At 44.5% G+C, this 20737-nt stretch overlaps 1 protein-coding gene across 1 annotated transcript; it reads right to left on the bottom strand.

The window, feature by feature from the left end:
• Positions 1-512: 512 nt before the first annotated feature.
• fstl3 (follistatin-like 3 (secreted glycoprotein)) lies at positions 513-20282 on the bottom strand. Its single transcript, XM_069928172.1, has 5 exons — positions 20105-20282; positions 9863-10048; positions 6009-6227; positions 3696-3923; positions 513-2807 (listed from the first exon to the last, which is right to left on the bottom strand). Exons 1-5 carry the CDS (start codon positions 20181-20183, stop codon positions 2731-2733), a joined length of 789 nt encoding a protein of 262 aa, XP_069784273.1. The 5' UTR covers positions 20184-20282; the 3' UTR covers positions 513-2730.
• Between the last annotated feature and the right edge of the window lie 455 nt (positions 20283-20737).

Below are 20737 nucleotides of genomic sequence, written 5' to 3'. Positions count from 1 at the left end.
TCATTCATCAGTGTATCTTCTACCAAACAAGGGTAACGTGAGAATATTAATTCAATGTAACTGCAAACTTGTAGCTGATTTTTTAGAAAACATCTGTAAGATGGGGTGATAATGCATTGTGCTATGAATAACAAAGTTGCTTGTGTAAATTCCTAGCAGCCTTTAGTTTGCCTGAAACACTGATCAATTCAATAGACAAATTTTCAAATCAATCCTTGTCACTAATAATAACACAGCGCTAACCCCTGACGTGTTTCTCACTATGTACATCTTTCATGACGATAATATATCCCAATTTGATAATTAACCATAACCATATAACCATTTACGGAGTGGAAACAGGCCATGTTGGCCTTTCGAGTCCGCACCGGTTCACTGATTTTGTGCGCCCTCTTCAGGCATTGGTCCCGGTAGATCTTTATTCAATAACGATGGGCGAATTCAATGCAGGTGGAATCAGATAATAGCAAAACTATGAGCAAACAGATTGGCTGTCTGTGTACCAAAAATAGTAAAACTTGACGAAACTGGATTTATTAAGAAAAGACAAACAATGGACAATACCTCTAAGTTCATTAACTTAATCCATGCAGTACAAGGATATCATCTATTACACGTCTCTTCTTAATTGTAGGAATGAAACAGTTTAACACTGGGTTAAGAGATGAAATACATCCATTTTTACAGTTGTGATCAAAAAGTAGCAAATTTTGTGAAAAATAATTATAATTAATTCAGATGGTAATGATCAACATCTGATAAACAACATATATAATAATGTATAAATAAAATGGAGTATTTTCTTCACTGCTTTTCTTACAATAAATATATGGTATTAGTATGTACAATATAAACATTACAAGTTGGAAATTCCTCCGACTGCTCTGAGAATATAACAAACTCTCAGGAAAGCACAGATTTCGTCAAGGAGCTTCATAGAGAGTACTTTAGCAATGACTATTAACATGAGTCTATCGGTTAAAATTGGCACAAATATTCCTGAGGCATTGAATGATCTAACCAGGCACCTTTGAATATAAATAGGGCACAGATGGGTTATCCAGATACAAAGTATGAAATGTGTAGCATTTCCACAGGGAAAATTGTGATATCTGGGATAGAAATTCTATAAATTGAGGATGCAGTAGAGTGTCAGTGTTCTCAGCACGTCAGTGTCTCAAAGAGATCATACTGGACATCAGAATAGTAGTCAGCAAGACTATCCCAGTAGAATGTCAGATGTAAAAGCAGCACAGACCCCAGAGCCCTTCAAACTTTCAGTTTGTTTTGCTGCTCTACAAGATCATGGCTGAACTTATGGTTCTTCCATTTTCCTGCCCAATCCCCATTCTCAATGGGGGCCACAGCTTTGTTGTTGTTTCACCTCACATAACACAAATATTATTTTTATGTAGGAGAGAAGCATGGAAGAAACCAGAACTTGATGGCTTTACAGGGAAAGCAACTCCTGAACTTTTCCCAAAGGGGACCATAGTTTAAAATAAAAGACTGATAATTGAGAGACAATGTAAGTATTCCTTAGATTGTCTCTCTTTTCTCTACTGTTCATCAACTGATATTTGTATATTTTTCTTACCATTAACATTTACATTTAATTTTTTAAAAATTTAGACATACAGCATGGTAGCAGGCCATACTGACCCATGGACCAAGGACACCTATAACCCTCATACATTTTTGAAGGGAGGGAGGAAACCAGAGAACCCGGCACAGGGAGAATGTGCAAACTCTTGACACACCAATGAGAACCTGGGTCCCTGCCGTGGTAATAACACTGTGTTAACAGCGATGTTAACCATGCTACCCTGATACTAATACACAAATGGAACAGCCAATGGAGTTGTGTAGCTGCTGGTAACCCTTATTTTGTAAAAATAGATCAGATTTGGTCACAGTGAATATTAATTTAGTTTTGAATGGCAAATAAGAGTATTAATGGTCCTTATGATTTTAATTCCCTAATACAATACATATTCCTTCTAGGAGATGACTCTGGTAACCATTAGCAATATTCAAAAGGTACTTGACTTGATTGCAATATTACATTGCAACATGGAGTCTTGGTAATCTGTTTCTCATGCTCTCTAATCTCCCTAGGTATCTCTTGTTCTTTCCCAACACCTCAAATCACTTGCACATCGAAATGTTCCACCACAGAAGGTGGTGAAATCGTGTTTACGAGGAATTTAGACAGACACAAAATAAACATAGAAAGATACAGATCTGACTGGGCAAATGGGGTTGGCACAGGTGGACAAAAGGGTTGGTGTGGATGTGGTGTGATGCAGGGTCTGATCCTGTGCTGTGCAATTCCAGGACTACGACAGTTCCATCAATGTCACACTAGATGTTGATGTTGCAGAGTTCCCTGGGCCTGTAGGATACTTCCTGTTCTATGCATTGCTAGGGAGTCTTATGAGGGATAATTAAGAGAATGTGCATATGTTCAACATGAAGAATTTACTGCAAGCTGGTTTAATCAATGAGCTGCTGGAATGAAGAGAAAGAACTTTAGCCCTGGATCTGTGAATGAATGCATCAACACTGAAAGGAGAGTTTGGTTCAGTGATCAGTGGAAAGCAGTGAATGGCTATTTTGCGACCAGCCTGGTATCAAATGCCACATTTTGCAAAGACACTACTCTAATATCCAGAGGAATTTTTACCCAATGTCTTTATCTTCTCTGCTGATGTCTATATTTGTTCTAGACTACCATCCAAGGAGGAGTTTTGAAAACACTGTATTTTCTTGATCGTCTCCTTTCTGTTTGATACCTTCTTCCGATGCTGGGAACAAAAAGATAACCTTCAAACACTGCCTGGTTGTAGATGTAAATCATTTGTGCACAAAGAGATGTCAAAATCCCATGAACTCAGTAGCTCTCGGAACCATAGAGCATAACAGCACAGAAATAAGTCCTTCTAGTCTGTGCCGAACTATTCGGCCTAGTCCCACTGAGCTCAACCCAGCCCAGAGCCCTCCATACTCCTCCCATCCATGTACCTGTCCACATTTTTCTTAAATGTTAAAATTGAGCTCACATTTACCTGGCACCTCATTCAACACTCCCATTACTCTCTGTGTGGAAGATTATAAATCTATTTAAGTCTGAGATTTGGAGGTCACTGCAATAGCCAGAACTCGTCATCAATCTCAAGGATCTAGACCAGCCTTTCTCAATGCGGGGGGAGGGAGGGGGGCTGCAGCACATTTAAAATTGAAATCATAACATTTTTTATGTTTCTTTTGTCGTTGTATGAAAGAAATCAACTAAACTGGACTGCTTCACAGGGAAGGGGGCCCATAAACTTTGAACAGAGTCCTAAGGGAGCCATAGCCAATAAAAGGATAAGAATGGCTGATCTAGACCTTTGATGAAGGAACAACCATCTGCTTTGGAGTTAGCATAGTGTGCGATATGAAAGGTGCTTCCATATACCTGCTGCCCTTGATCTTGGTGTTGAAGGCTGCTCGTTTAGTAGATCAGGGCACCCAGGATGGGTAACTGCAGTATATTCTGCAGACAGTACCCAGAGCCATCATTGAAGTGTCCTGCTTTGCCCTCATGGTGACGAGTTTGAATGCAATGTGCTCCAATGTATAATCCCACTACCAAATACAATTTTAATTTACACAATTGGTACAATTTTGCTCAGCTATTTGAGCTTACTTACAGTTGCATCTACCATAGTGGGCCACGCCAATGGATTTTCCTAGCCAGCAAGTTGCACGTCTGAGTTGGCACACGCTGTGATAGGTAATACCATTATTCCCACAGAGAGCCTGTTCCATTGAGAATGGTTCTGGGCATGGCATCACTCTACACATCACACAGTGTGCACTGTGAGTTTGGTCTATCACACACATAGAGGTTCCAGGACACAAAACCTGCGTGCAAGACTCTGAAAAACATTAATAATACACAATGGTGACTAATACAAGCAGAGGAAAACGAGGACATTCTCCTTTAGTAATGGATGCAGCTCCAGAAAATGTAAATTATTCTCTACATTCACTGTTAAACAGCAGTCTTATGTAGTAAACTAATAATGCTTTAAATTATAAAGTCATACATTACAGAAAATAGCCCTGTGGTTCATAGTGTAGACCAACAAAATAATTTCTACTCCTATGGACGCACTTCCAGCATTTCTGTGTTTTTTACTACATTCGCAATGTCTGCAGACTTTCATCATTTACAATAATTCAATTTTCACAACATCCCTATTAACTTTCCCCAGTTTCTACCACTCACCTATATAGTAGGTGTCCTTTGCAGACATCAATTCACTTGACAACCTGCCTGACTTTCAGATGTGAGAAGAAACTAAAGGTCTCAAGAAAAACTCATGTGCACAGAGAAAAAAGACAAACTCCACACAGACAGCATAGAAATCAGACCTGAACCAGGATCAAAAGTAAAACACGAAGATCTGTAGACACCGTGGTTGAAGTATCCACACCTTCTTTTTCACCACAGTCCAGTGCCCCAAACTCGCCTTTCAAGTGAAGCAATACTTCACTTGTGTGTCCACAGGACTGACTAACTGCTTGTGGTGCTCTCTTTGTGGCCTTCTCTGCATCAGAGAGACTGGGTGCAGTCTGGGAGATCGTTTCGTTGAGCACCTTCACTCCATCCGCATCGGTGACAGAGACTCCCAGTAGCCAAAAATTTCAGTTCTGAATCACACTCCCACACTCACATGTCTGTCCATGGCCTTTTGTATAGTGGACATCACTGGAAGAGTCATGGGTAAGGAATGCACTACACTTTAGCTAAGCCATAGTACTGTGATATATCAGTACTTGCAGAGAGCCACATCGCCATTGGTACAGGGAACTGGGAGTGTTCTTGAACATCCCTGTCTGTAGTGTGTACACGTGTGTGAGCATGTAGAATGAAGATAGGTGGCCACTGGTATCAGAGTCCAACCTGGGTCCGATGTGAATGTCTATATAGTTGTTTGGTAGAATAATTACTTATTGTTTAACGTTCTCTCCTATTTGTCTCCTGTGTGTTCATTAAAGTTACCTGTAATTGTAACACTTATGCCCAGATTTTTCTTTCTGTGATCCACCAAATCTGATACTTCCAAACACAATTGTTGTATCAAAAATCTATGTACATACTACAATGTTTTTCAGTTGAATAAGCTCTTTATTCATTTTTACAAATCTGAGGATTATAACCTGCCAAAAGGAAAAGTTTTGTTTTGGGTAGAATAAGTGCATAGCATAGTAGAACAGAGCTCAACTATGATGCAGAACCCCTTTATATTACAAACTTTAGCTTTGGATGAGCTTAATACTGGACCTTTTAACTAAAGCCTACATGAAAACAATTCAATAAGAGGACAAAAATCACAAATTGTTTTTAAACAATGCTTTCATGTTAGCCATAATCCCAGAATATTGAAGATCAAGATCAAAAATAATGACCTCTGGTTTGCTGTTTTTGAAAGAGCAGGGTGTGTCAGTCTAATAACCAGTGATTGGAAAAAAAATTCAGAAAACCTCTTCTCATGTTACTGCAATAATCCTTGTAATTTTATAGCATTCTTTAAAAACAGCACAATGTTCTGGAATGCAGGTCTCTCTCCACCAATACTCAAGAAGAAAGATTGTTTACATGACTCTATTCACACTCCACTCTGGATGCCCCAACGTACATTTCAGGCAAGGGAGTATTTTTGAAGTGTAGTCAATTTTGCAATGCATCTTACAAAGTAAAAGCACAGACCCCAAATTATGATCTCTACACGATAACGCGATCTATTTCATACATACACTCACTGAGCCCAGTGGTCTTCAGCCTGTTTATGCAAGGATGCACAGACAATCCTCAGCTCATTGTCCAAAGCATCTCTTTGATTAAGATTCATCAGTAATAGCAACGAGTCCCTTTGATAGGACATAACTGACGATTGTTGGAGGTGTAAATTGGTGACAAAAACACCAAATGTGGCAGGAAAATAAGCACAACTTACTTTTGCATTCTCCCTGATACTGTACTTCCAGTTCTGGCAATCCCCTGCATTTTGCCAAAAGGAGGCTGCATTCATCCTTGTAGATTTTACCGTCAGTTCCGCAGACAGGGACCTTCTTTGTGACGTTTGAACAGTCAGGTGCGCAGATGCATGTTGGCTTATTATGTTTGTTCATCTTGCAAAGCTTCCCAGGTCCACAGTCCACACCCTCACAGGTTTCTAAATTAAAAAGAATTGTGCCTGTTACTTTAATTTAGAGGCACAGCACGGTAACAGGTGCTACAATCACGGCGGCTGCAAACTTTCTTGTTTCACAATATCCAGCCCATGAGCCCAATATTCCCAAGTGATCCATTAACCCATGTGTTTTTGGAGAGTGGGAGGAAACCGGAGCAAACTCATGCAGTTACGGGGAGATGTACAAACTCCTTGCAGACAGCACCGATTTGAACCCAGGTCACTGGTGCTGTTACAGCATTGTACTTACTGAAATAATAACTGCTAAAATAATCAATTTGAAAATATTGGCAGTCATCGGAGCTTCAGATTAGATTAAATTTCATAACTTAAGGAAAAGAATGGGGACTTTGCAATGTTATTATTAATTTAAGATTTTTTTTAAAAAAAGGAAAAATATCTCGTAAAAACACAAAATTATGCAGGAATTCAGCAGGTCTCGCAGTGTCCAGAGGAGGTAGAAACACGTTTCAGACCTGAAACCTTCTTCAAAGTATGAGTGTAAAGCAGGCAGGTGTGTGAATTAAAAAGCTGGAGAGGAGGGAAGAAAGGGCAGATATTCTGAATGTACATCTGACTTGATGGATGTCTGATTTCTATGTCTGATGGTCATGGAATATACAGCATGTCTGGTAGATGATTTAACATCTTGAAGTGGTCCCCTCTGAAGGATGTGGGGAGAAGGCAGGTAGGTGGAGTTAGGTCATCAATTAGATCAGCCATGATCGTATTGAATGGCGGAGCAGGCTCGATGGGCCATTTTTGGCCTCCTCCTGTTCCTACTTCCTATGTTCCTATATTCCTATGTGTTGAAACACAAAACTAGATGCACCATTACATTTCACTGACACTGCATCCTTCAGCATCCCCTCCATCCCCCATGTCCATGTAATTACTCCACTCACATTGCCCTCCCGCACCGAAAGCAGCTCCTCCAGGATTTTCTGGAATCCTTAAAGTAAATGAATGATGACAACTTCTAAACTGATGAAGAACTCCAGTAGTGTTTTTTTTTTATTAAGAGATTCAGGTGTGAGCAATGCAGTTGTAATCCTCAGTTATGGAGAGTTGTCCTTTCGTGATATTATTGTCAGAACCTTGAATGATTACAGTTCCACTTTTAAAATGATGCCAATTGAGTGAATGTCCCAGTGGTCATTCTACTGCTGGCATTCATAACCTTCGACATTAAAGGGCATCATGAACCAGAGGACTAACATTTAATTGTTCAATAAATAATATTAAATGCATAAATACACAAAGGATAACCAATATACCAATCAGTATAATGTCACATCATTTTCATAACACAACGTTATCACACAATGGCAGAGCAGAAGTTCTTGCCTTTACTAATAAATGTTGCTCAACACACTGTTTCTTTTCAAATGAAGCATCCATTGTGAAGCTATAGGAACATAGGAAGTAGGAACAGGAGGAGGCCAAAAATGGCCCATCGAGCCTGCTCCGCCATTCAATACGATCATGGCTGATCTAATTGATGACCTAACTCCACCTACCTGCCTTCTCCCCACATCCTTCAGAGGGGACCACTACTTCAAGATGTTAAATCATCTACCAGACATGCTGTATATTCCATGACCATCAGACATAGAAATCAGACATACATCAAGTCAGATGTACATTCAGATGCAAACAGTTGTTCGAAGTAATTTGTCCTGGAGGAGAAACTACAACTGAGAACACTTGGCCCTTCACAATATTTTTAGTTTAGTTTATACATGTGTCCTAATGCTACAACTGAAATTTGAAGCCAGGAAATAGGTAATGAGACATTTTCTTTAAGGTACTGCCATCACAGTCAGAATGAGCAAAATGGAAACACGCAGGAGATGGCAGATGCTGGAATCTGAAGCCAAACCAAGTTTGCTGGGGGAACTTCAATGGATCAAACAGCACGAGTGGGAGAAAAAAAAAATTAATGGATTTTTGGGTTGGAGCCTTCATCAAGATGGAGGTGAAGCCATTTCCTGGTCCACTATTTGGCCTGTGATCTGCTCCATTCACCTGCCCTATTTATGTCGGCTTCTCGCTCTGCATCCCCAGACTTGATGAAGGGCTCCAACCTGAAACCCCCTTCAAAATGTATGGGGGTTGTAGGTGAATTGGGGTATTTGGGCATAACAGATTTGTGGGGTGGAAGGGCCTGTTACCGTTGCTGTATATGTAATTTTTTAAAAATACAAATTTAAATTTAAAAAATAAAAAATTTTAAAGATTATTTTCCTGAATGAGGCTGCCTGTAATATCATGCTTGTGACAAATGTCTAAAGCCTGCCTTATCCATAAGCCAATATACAAACATGATGGAGAAACTCAAAAGGTCACGCAGCAGGTATAGGAAGTAAAGGGTAACCAACATTTCAGGCCTAAGCTCGTTGGATGCTGCAATAACCTGCTGAGCTTCTCCAACATTTTAGTGTATTGCACTGCAATCACATTGCGTGTCCCCACCCCCTCCCTTTCTCTCTCTCTTTCTTTCTCTCCTTTTCCCTCTGTCTCCTTTCACAGAGCCAAAATCAATTCTCATCTTTCTTCTTGTCATATCCAATTAATACCTTTTGTCTGTTGGTTGTCCTCCTCCCTCCCCCATTCTTCCCTCTTTCCTTCCCCAGCCTTTAATTCCCCAGTATTTAACTCACACCTTGAGGAAAGGCTCAGTCCCAAACGTCAATAACATATCTTTACTTCCTATGGATGCTGTGAGACCTGCTAAGTTCCTCCAGCATTTCTGTGGTTTGTCTATTTTACCTCTCAGCAAACTCTGCAGCAAGTTGGCATCTTCCATAACCTTGAAGAAGGATGGTTAGCCACAATTGGTAAGATTTCCAATTCAAGTCTGATCCCAATTAATGGATATGTAGCACAAAACCATTATGATTTGGTACATGTTATGAGATTGAAGTTAGGAGTAGGGAAGTTATGCTGCAACTGTACAACATACTGGTGAGGCCACTTCTGGAGCACTGCGTGCAGTTCTGGTCTCCTTCCTTGAGGAAGGACGTACTAGCTTTGGAGGTGATGCAGTGAAAGTACACCAGGTTGATTCCAGAGATAAAGGGTTAGCCTATGAGGAGAGATTGAGTCATCTGGGACTGTACTCGCTGGGATTTAGAAGAATGAGAGGGGATCTTATAGAAATGTATAAAATTATGAAATGCACAGATAAGATAGAGGTAGGTAAGTTGTTCCCATTGGTGGGGGAGACTAGAACTCAGGGATGTAGCCTCAAGATCCAAGGGAGCAGATTTAGGGCAGAGATGAGGAGGAATTGCTTTTCTCAGAGGGTGGTGAATCTATGGAATTATCTGCCCATTGAAACTCTCCATAACTGAGGTGACCTCAGTAAATATATTTACATTATAGGAGAATTAAGGGATATGGGGAAAGATAGGTAGGTGGAGATGAGCCCATCATCAGATCAGCCATTATTACATTGAATGGTGGAGCAGGTACACGATGGGCCAGATGGCCCACTCTTGCTCCCATTCTTATGATTTTATTCATGTGATATTTTCATATCAATCTACTTCTTAATGTCGCATGCCAATATGCTTTAGGAGCCATCTCTGGCCTTCCATGTTCACAATACTTACTGTGGCATGGGTAGCAATGAACTCCGCCAAGAATGATAAGTTTCAAAATGTCACTCTCTGGTATATCCTGATTTGTCCATGCAGCCTGAGCACTTCCCCTCCTGCAACATTCCTCTCGGTCAGTCCGAGTCATGGACAAAGCTTGGCATTTTCCATTTCTTTCTTGCTGCAGCCAACAAACCCCAGCTGAAGGAAGCAAAATGCAAAAACAAAAATGAATTGTTAGTAAATATTTGCCTGCATGGCATTCTTAAAGTAAGTATTGAATTTCTGATCATTTGTAACATTGTACAGTAAAGTTCTAAAAAATCAACTATCCAATGGTTCAGTACCACTAGATGAGGCATCAAGTGAATTAAACGCACAGCTGGCTTCCCATCTCTGTAACTAAACACGAGAGTTTGCAGGTGTTGGAATTGAGTGCAGAAACTCAGCAGGTCACACAACATCCACAGGAAGTAAAGGGTGTCTAACATTTCAGGTCTGGGCCCTTCATCAGGGACTCTTTACTTGCTAGTTTTTCCAGCACGTTTGTGCCATACTGTAATGCCATACTTGGTTCCACCCATGATTTGATTGGATAAATGTAATTATGTGATTAATCAGACCCATGATTCAAGCTTTTGCTTCCACTTTACATCAGGGCCGACAGTAGCTCAATCCACGAGAGAAGATGTGGCAGTGCATCTGTGTCAACTGTTTGCACAAGTTGCATGCGGCCAAGTCGGTGAAATAAAGCTACAAGGAAGGGCCTTAACCCTGGCCAAAGCAAAGCTTTTCTTGAAGGTGAGAAAAAATGGAAAATTTGAAGGGGAAGTTTAAATTAGTTGGAAATACCCTTAAGAAGTTCTCCTTTACTCTCTGAAGAGAGTTCTGTGGGATTTTCTCTCACTGCTCCATGTCTGTTTTCCTGCTGCTATTAAGCTTTAAACTGTGCTCCTCTCTCAGCCCCTCCTCCCCTCCCTCCATTTTGTTTGAGCACCTGCCTACATTTTGTTCATACCTTGATGAAACCCATAATCCCGAAACACTGGTTCTGTATCTTTATCTTTATCTTTATCTTTGCGATGTAAAGTACATGGATTGACCTGCTGAGTTTCTCCAGAATTGTGTTCTCACTGGAAATACCTTCACTTCTTTTTCAGAACATGTTGACTGCAGAATAGTACTGGTTTCAATTAGGAGCGGACCACCTTGAAACAAGGCTGATTTGCATAAGCCACAATACACAGGTTATGTGTTGCTCCTGGGATATGTTGTAATGTACATACCAGAATTCTATTGCAGCTTATTTTCTGTTTAAGTAGTTTTGGTCTGTGTACTAGCACTGAAAAAGATTACTTTTCATCTTTGAATGAGAATGGGAGAAAATGAGAATAAACCAATATACGTGCATTCCTGTAATATACAAAGATTAGAGTAATTATTAAACCTTGGCATATGCTAGTTGAGCAAATTATAATGAAGACAGTTCATTGCAACTTAGGAAAGTTACAATGCCACCATAAACATGAGTGAGAAATGTTGGGAGAGACCCGAACCACAAAACTCAGCTTCATCAGCTGCACATTTACATCTGAAACTGCCAAATCCAGATAATACAAAATGCAAGATCTCCAGCAAAAGCGTCCATGCAACATGAAAACTGGATTCTACAAGGGAACTGACAATTTAGTCATGTTGGAGCATAATTGGCTGACTTCAAGGAATATCTTGTCTTAAATGGAGAAATTATAAACCCATGACAGGAAATAGAGGTCATTTTCCAATCTGATGAAAAGTAGAGGTCATCTTATGTTGGCATTAATTGTTTATTGTATGGCGGACAGATGCATTTTTATGCTAAGTAGGGAAAATTCCTTGCAGTTTCTTATTTTCATCTGATATTCAAAGATGTTTTATTCATTTTGAAAGCTAAGAGACTGAATTCTGATGCTGTGTTTGTTCTCAACTAAGAGGGCCTTTTACTGAGACACAAGTGGCTCCATTTCTGGTTGGCAAGCTGCAACTATTGGGATACCACAGGGATCTGTGCTGGGGTTTCAGCTGTTTACAATTGATATCAATGACTTGCCTGAAGGAAATGAGTGTATTGCATCCAAGACTGTGATGATGCAAAATGAAGTATGAAACCAACAAAGAAAGTAAACTGAATGGCCAAAATGACAGAAGATGGAATATAGTGTTGTTCCCAGTTCAACTATGAAGGATTCTGTGAAGGAGCATTTAACACATGCACAAAACTGCCTAAAGACTTTCTATGCTTTGACCAACCAATCACTACTAGATTCTGCTCAAAGTGCCATCTGGAGGGGGTTCACAGAAGGTTCACTAGGATAATTCCGGGAATTAAAGAGATATCATTCGTGGAGCATTTAACAGCTCTTGGCCGATATTCGTTGGAATTTAGGAGGGAGCTCATTGAAGCATTTTGAATGTTGAAAGGTTGTTTCCCATGGTGGGAGAGTCTAGGACAAAAGGGCACAACTTCAGGATTAAAGGGCATCTGTTTGAACAGTGATGCCAGAGGGTGATAAATCTGAGGAATTTGTTGCCAAGGGCATTTGTGGAGGCCAGGTCATTGGGTGTATTTAAGGCAGAGATTGATAGGTTCTTGATTAGTCAGGGCATCAAAAGTTATGGGAGAAGGCCAGACAGTGTGGCTGAGTGAGAAAATGGGCCCTATGTCTTATGGTCACCTCCTTTTATTTCTCATGTGAAACTGTTCAGTTAAGGTAAAGCTGTGCACTTGTGTGGCATTTTCTATGTCTCTTTCACAATGTTGCTAAGTGTTTATAACCAATGAAACACTTTGGAAGTGTCATCTACAATATCGCTGACCTTGCCTTGGTAAACATGTCTCCACAAATAGAATAAGAGAAAAATATTGAATCTCTAACACTACCCTCAGAAAACAGGTACATCTCATCTGAAAGTTGTACTTAAGTATAGGTTGACTTGCCTGGATAACACACAAAGTCATTTACTGTATCTCGTGAGCTGACAATAAACAAAGAATTTAGACCATTACAGTACAGGCCTCTTGGTGCTTGATGTTTTACCAACCTATATATTCCTATCAAGAAAAAAAATACTGAATCCTTCCTATCCCATAACCCTCTATTTTTCTTTCATCCATGGACCTGGTTAAGTGTCTCTTAATTATCCCTAATGTTCCAGCCTCCACCACCACCCAGGAATCCACAACCCCTAAATTTTCCTCCCTTCACTTTGTTCAGTTGTCCTCTGGTGTTTGCAACTCCTGTCTTAGGAAAAAAGTACTGGATGTCTACCTTAGAATCAGAATTTCAGAATCAGGGTTTATTGTCACGAGCAAGTCATGAAATTTGGTGTTTTTGTGGCAGCGTCACAGAGCAAACATTCATATTATAATAATATATAAAAAATACAATACTAGTGCAGGAAAAGTGAGGCAGTGTCTTTAGTTCATTGATTATTCAGGAATCTGTGGAAGAAGCTGTTGCTACAGATCCAGAGGACCCCAAAACCCAGCAGCAATAGAAATTCACCAAGACACATGGTTACTTAAACAAAAGTTACTTTTAATTTTCTTTAAACATAAAAACGGGATCAAACTTTAACTTATTACTATTAACTTAACTTAAACCCCTTCTAATTCTAAGCATGCGTGTATGTAATGTGTATATGTTCAGGAAAGTTCTTTGATTCACAGTTCAATCTAACTTCTCACTCCTCCAAGTTCACCGTTATCAGGCAATTCTTGTACTGTGCACAGTATTTAACATTTATGAATTTTCACCAGGCTCTAGTGAAAAGGTAAATGGTTACTACTCAGGAAGGTTCCTGTTGGTTTCAGAGAGAGATTCATAAACTGATTTACTTCCATCAGTCACTTCAGTGCCTTGCCGAAGAAACTTGCACCATCAGGGTTTTCCAAGTGATAACCTCTTCTTCCAGGTCACCACAGAGTTCCTCCATACCAGGCAGTGATGCAACCAGCCAGAATTCTCTCCACGGTACACCTGTAGAAGTTTACGAGGGTTTTCAGTGTCATACAGAATCTCCTCAGACACCTCAAAGTATAGCTAGTGGCGGGGCTTCTTTGTGATTACATCACAATATGAAGGTCCAGCTCAGATCTTCAAAGGTGTTGAGACCCATGAATTTGAAGTTCTTGACCTTCTCCACTACTGAGCCCTTGATGAGAACTGGGCCATATTCCCCTGACTTCCTCCTTGGTTTTCATGATTATTGAGGGCAAGGTTGTTGTCATTACACCATTCAACAAGCTGATCCATCTCCCTCATGTACGCTTCCTCATTGTCATTTGTTATTCTGCCAACAACTGTGGTGTTATCGGCAAATTTATAGATAGCATTGGAATTGTGCCTGGCCACACAGTAATGGGTGTACAATGAGTAGAGCAGTGGGCTAAGCACCATCCTTGGGGTGCGCCTGTGTTGATATCAGTGAGGAGGAGACGTTGTTTCCACTTGGTACTAACGTTGGTCTTCTGATGAGGAAGTTAAGGATCCAGTTGCAGAGAGAGGTTGAGAGATCGAGAGTTTGTAACTTCTTGATGAGCACGGAGGGACCAGCTTTAATCGATAAATAGCAGCTGAATTTATGAGTTGCAGTTTTTGAGGTGATCCAGAGTTGAGTGGAGAGCTAGCGATATTGCATCTGCTGTGGAGAGATTGCAGCGGCTCCAGATCTTTGCTTAGGTACATGTTAATTCTGGCCATGACCAGCCTCTCAAAGCATTTCATCACAGTAGAAGTTAGGGCTACGGGGCTGTAGTCATTGAGGTAGCTCACACTACACTTCTTGGGTACCAGGATGATTGATGCCCTTTTGAAGCTGGTGGAAACCTTTGACTGCAGCAATGAGAGGGTGAAAATATCTGTGAACACTCTGGCTACTGGGTTGGTGCAGATTTTCAGTACCCTGCCAGGTACACTGTCAGGGCCTGATGCCTTGTGAGTTCACTCTCTTGCATGATGTTCTGCCATCACCCTCAGAGATAGACATCACAAGGTCCTCAGCCTTTTCAGGGATTCTTTTAGGCCATGTTCTTCCCAAAGCAGATATATTTTAAAAGAAAAGGAGGTATTCAGCTCATGGGTAATGAAGCATTGCAGCCATCTATAATGTTTGCCTTGCTTTGTAGGCTGTAATGGCCTCCACTCTCTGCTATAGCAGGTGTGTATTTATCTCTGTCTCTAGCTTCCTCAGGAATTTCCACTTTGCTTCAGAGATGGCCTTCTGCAGGTCGTAACCGGACTTCTTGTAAAGATCCCAATTCCCAGCCTTAAACACCCTTGTTCTCGCCCTCAACAGGTTGAAAATTTTCTGATTCATCCAGGGCTTCTGGTTGGGGAACACCCAATATGTGCGTGTGCAGGGGTGCAGTGCTAATTTTTTTTTTTTAGGTGCCAGAGCTCACCAAAAATAGTGACATAAATCTGCCAGAGTTGCCCCCTGAGGTGCCAGAGTGGCACTCCAGTGAGCTCTGGTTGTGGGCACACATCCATGCAGGTCTTGCTTAAGCCGATGACACCCGTTGCATATTCATTCGTCTATGGATGAGTTCTTGAATATGTCCCTTTTCTCCAATTCAAAACAGCCCTGCAGATGCTCCTCTCTCTCCCCCTCGATTATACTTTCACCATCTTCTCCACTGGCGTTGTGGTCCTCAGTCTCTGCTGGTACGCCAGGAGTAGAAGTACAACCAGGAGATCAAACTTTCTGAAGTGTAGTCGTGTTATGGCTCGGTATGTGTTCTTCAGAGTGGTGTAGCGTATTGGTTCTACTGATCTTGCATGTGACATGTTGGTGGTAGTTTGTTAGAGTCTTCTTCAGGTTGGCCTGACTGAAGTCCCCACAATGAATGGGAAGGCATCAGGATGTGTTATCTCATGGCTGTTAACCACAGCCTCAGTGCCAGCCTGACATTAGCCTGAGGCGAATGTAGACTGCAATCAGGATGATGGTGGTGAACTCCTTCGGCCGGTAGAATGGGCGGTACTTGATCACCAGTTGTTGTAAATTGGGGGAGTAGGACTGGGACGTGACCGTCACGTCTGTGCACCACGATGAATTGACGATGACACAAATGCCACCTCCCCTGGTTTTTCCAGACGCTGATGTTCAGTCAGCGCGATGGAGGGTGCATCCCTTGGGCTGCAGCGCCATGTCTGGAATGTCCACATTTAGTCATGTTTCTATAAAGCCATCATGTAGCATACAGTCTCTCTGTTGTTAAAGTCTGGAGTTCAGCAAGTTTGTTCTCCAAGGATTGTACATTGGCCAAGAGGATGGCAAGGAGTGGAAGCCTCAGGTCCTGGTGTCTCAGCGTGACCTGTAGCCTCCCCTTCACCCATGTCCACATGGTTGGGTCTTCTTTACCTGGCCCGTGGGTCTGACGCTGGTAGTTTGAGCGGTGTTTAAATGGTCCATGCGCTGTCCTTTTAAAATCACCCGTGACGTTTAAATGTGCTGAGCGGCTGCTGTTTGCGATTCTTGCGAAGTTCAAAAGGCCTGATTGCCGGCTGTTTAAAAATCCCGTGGCCTGATGGAGACCTGCTGATTCTCATGATTCTGAGGTCTGCCATTGATCTTAACGGGTAAGTTTGATTTTGTTTTTCTGGTTTTGTGTTTGATTTTTAGAAGTTCTGAACAGGAATTTTTGATTATTTCCATCAGAGCTGCTCACAAATATGTCACCTTGACATCATTGCCTCTCAGAATCTTGTAGACATCTATTAAGTCACCTTTCATCCTTCTTCAGTCCAAGAGAAAAGTCCCAGCTCTGCCAACTTTGCTTCATAAAACTTATTTTCTAATTGAGGCAACATCCTGGTAAATCTCCTTCGTAGCCTCTCCACAGCTTCCACATCCTTCCTGTAATGAGGTGACCAGAACTGTGTTGCATCATGACCTCTCAGCTCTTGAACTCAGTCCCCTCACCAAGGAAGCCCAGTGTCCCAAAGGCAACCTTGAGAGATGATTGCATTTGGACCCAATCCACTCAATCCAAGATACCACCTTGGTCACGACTCGACTGGTTTCAGCCAAGATTGTTGTATTTTGATAGGCTTTGAACAATAACCTTCTGACTTTGGACTATCTATTGCTTTCCAAGGATACTGAAAAACCTGCTGACCCCTTCATCACGTGTATGGTTCTAGTTTTCCAGTATCTGTGGATTCCTTGTTGACCTCCAACCAGTTGAGCCACTGACCACCCTACCAATAAGCCAATTCAGAAAAGAAACTTACAAAGGTGGTCATCTTGTATCTACTAAAAATCACAGAGAACAAAAATACACTTTTCGTATCTCCAACTGCAATCACATGCCAATGGAATTATACAGCACAAAATATTTATTTATGTTTATGGATCCGTCTGTGGGAGAATAATCTACAGCTTGTTTATCTCGGAGGCCGTAACAGTCGAAGGCGGCTTTGGTCAAGGACATTGTATTATTAATGGAAATCTGCATTTCAAGGAATGTTTCTGGTGGTGGAATAATTAGAGCTACATATATTAAAACACCACTTGGAGGGTGGAGCTCGTCCCCGCACCAGGAAACGAGCCCACAGTTGGCCTTGGGGTTTGCTTCTCATTCACCAAAAAAACCCTCGACGTTGCAGCGATGCCCAATCCCCAAAGCGGATTCTCTACATCTTTGCTCGAATCAAACCGACAGGATTTGTTGCTTTGTCAACACGAATCCAAACCAGTCCCCATAATCGACTTTTTAGTTCCTATTCTTTCAGTTAATTGGTTTATTCCAAAATTGTTCAAAGAGGTGGAGGTTGATCCAACCTCCTTTTAGATGGTGGATGGGGGACTTCTACAGCCCTGTACACCACAGCTATTCGTTGAGGGTCGCGGGAGATGTAGACAAGACCACGGCTTGAATTGCCGACCCTGCCCAATGTATGAGCCCATCCCACGGCCAAATGCACAGCTAGTGATTACTGAACTACGGTTAAAAGACACTTCAACGTCTCCAGCAGTTGTGTTCAGTTTCTGTGACGGGATGAGGCGAGGCAGCCCTGTGAGCAAATCGCAGCTCTTGTATCTCCTCCAGCAACTTTCCACATGCCCCACTTCCCTCGACCACAGTGGTCTCACCTTCCATCCAACCCCACCAAAAGCAAAACAATAGCTGTAGCTCATCTGGGGCTAATGTTGAGGGACTGTGACCCCTTCAACCCCTACCCTCGCCCTTCGCTCTCCTTCCATCACCCCACTCCTTTCTCCACCCATTCCCCTCCTTCTCTTCCCCCTCTCCCTCTCTTCCCCCCTCTCTTTCACACACAGTGTCGGTTTTCCACAAAAATCGTTGAGTTTCTCTCTCTCCCTCTCCAATTCTGTGAGTTCAGTTTGACGTTTGACTGTTGATAGTTATGGGAACTTGAAGAGAGCAAATTAAGATTACAAATATGATGAATAAAACAAAAAAGTACTTCGCATTATTTTATGTGTTTTTTTTTGAAAAGCCACAGCGCGCCATCCAAAGTCTGAAGACAGAGCTGGCTGGTTATTGGGGCGAGCCCCTGGGCTGGTCTCCGCGGGGCCAGAGCGAGCCCCTGGGCTGGTCTCCGCGGGGCCAGAGCGAGCCCCTGGGCTGGTCTCCGCGGGGCCAGAGCGAGCCCCTGGGCTGGTCTCCGCGGGGCCAGAGCGAGCCCCTGGGCTGGTCTCCGCGGGGCCAGAGCGAGCCCCTGGGCTGGTCTCCGCGGGGCCAGAGCGAGCCCCTGGGCTGGTCTCCGCGGGGCCAGAGCGAGCCCCTGGGCTGGTCTCCGCGGGGCCAGAGCGAGCCCCTGGGCTGGTCTCCGCGGGGCCAGAGCGAGCCCCTGGGCTGGTCTCCGCGGGGCCAGAGCGAGCCCCTGGGATGGTCTCCGCGGGGCCAGAGCGAGCCCCTGGGCTGGTCTCCGCGGGGCCAGAGCGAGCCCCTGGGCTGGTCTCCGCGGGGCCAGAGCGAGCCCCTGGGCTGGTCTCCGCGGGGCCAGAGCGAGCCCCTGGGCTGGTCTCCGCGGGGCCAGAGCGAGCCCCTGGGCTGGTCTCCGCGGGGCCAGAGCGAGCCCCTCGGCTGGTCTCCGCGGGGACAGAGCGAGCCCCTCGGCTGGTCTCCGCGGGGACAGAGCGAGCCCCTCGGCTGGTCTCTGCGGGGACAGAGCGAGCCCCTCGGCTGGTCTCCGCGGGGACAGAGCGAGCCCCTCGGCTGGTCTCTGCGGGGACAGAGCGAGCACCTCGGCTGGTCTCTGCGGGGACAGAGCGAGCCCCTCGGCTGGTCTCTGCGGGGACAGAGCGAGCCCCTCGGCTGGTCTCTGCGGGGACAGAGCGAGCCCCTCGGCTGGTCTCTGCGGGGACAGAGCGAGCCCCTCGGCTGGTCTCTGCGGGGACAGAGCGAGCCCCTCGGCTGGTCTCTGCGGGGACAGAGCGAGCCCCTCGGCTGGTCTCTGCGGGGACAGAGCGAGCCCCGCGGCTGGTCTCTGCGGGGACAGAGCGAGCCCCTCGGCTGGTCTCTGCGGGGCCAGAGCGAGCCCCTGGGCGGGTCGCCGCGGGGCCAGACAGAGCGAGCCCCTGGGCGGGTCTCCGCGGGGCCAGAGCGAGCCCCTCGGCTGGTCTCCGCGGGGACAGAGCGAGCCCCTCGGCTGGTCTCTGCGGGGACAGAGCGAGCCCCTCGGCTGGTCTCCGCGGGGACAGAGCGAGCCCCTCGGCTGGTCTCCGCGGGGACAGAGCGAGCCCCTCGGCTGGTCTCTGCGGGGACAGAGCGAGCCCCTCGGCTGGTCTCTGCGGGGACAGAGCGAGCCCCTCGGCTGGTCTCTGCGGGGACAGAGCGAGCCCCTCGGCTGGTCTCTGCGGGGACAGAGCGAGCCCCTCGGCTGGTCTCTGCGGGGACAGAGCGAGCCCCTCGGCTGGTCTCTGCGGGGACAGAGCGAGCCCCTCGGCTGGTCTCTGCGGGGACAGAGCGAGCCCCTCGGCTGGTCTCTGCGGGGACAGAGCGAGCCCCTCGGCTGGTATATGCGGGGACAGAGCGAGCCCCTCGGGTGGTCTTCAGTGTTGGCCACTACGCAACTATCAAGAGTGAAAAGTTCTGTAATTGGGACAAGATGTCGGTGGATGTGAAGGATTGTTTAGCATAGGTTGCCAGCGAGGGCTTCGCAAAACATCCGGTGAAAGACAAAACACTTAGCTCCGAGCTGCAGCTCTAAACAAGTGCCCCACAAGGGTAGGAAGCGACCTTACCGTGAGAGGGATTGTGGCCGATGAGATGGCAGAGCAGGGCGAGAACAAAGGGACTTGCGAAGACCTTCTTGACCAACATGGTGAGAGAGAGAGGATTGAAACCTCAAGTTCCCAAACTTTCCGCCGACCTCGCACTGAATGCGGGCTCCGACTTGCCGACCGATCCTTAAGTAACTGGCGGGGAGGCGTGTGAATGAGAGGCGTCGTTGGTGGGCGGCCTGACAGCAGCCAGTGAGAGCCCCGGCTTGACACAGTCAGCCTAGAACCTGACATCCAAGCGGCCGATCGCCCACCCCCCGCCCCCGCTCGACCACCAAAAGAAGCCTCCACGCACTAGGTCATTTTAACTATCCGTCCCTCAACAGAACTCCTCTGAGGGTGACCTACCCACGTTTCCAGGTTATTTCCCTTTACCGAGGAACGACATCGCCTAAGAAGCCTTGGGCTTCACATTTTCAAATGTTCAACCCGTTCAGAAGTTACTAAAAGCACAAAGCTGGGCAACCCAGCAGGTCAAACAGCGGACTTTACAGAGCGAAGATAAAGAACAACGTTCCGGCTGTCCTCTGCGGGGACAGAGCGAGCCCCTCGGCTGGTCTCTGCGGGGCCAGAGCGAGCCCCTCGGCTGGTCTC

The sequence above is a fragment of the Narcine bancroftii genome, chromosome 3 (assembly GCF_036971445.1).
Source record: "Narcine bancroftii isolate sNarBan1 chromosome 3, sNarBan1.hap1, whole genome shotgun sequence".
NCBI lineage: Eukaryota > Metazoa > Chordata > Chondrichthyes > Torpediniformes > Narcinidae > Narcine > Narcine bancroftii.
Note: the sequence above shows the minus strand (reverse complement) of the source record. Positions and strands in the feature narration are given on the sequence as shown.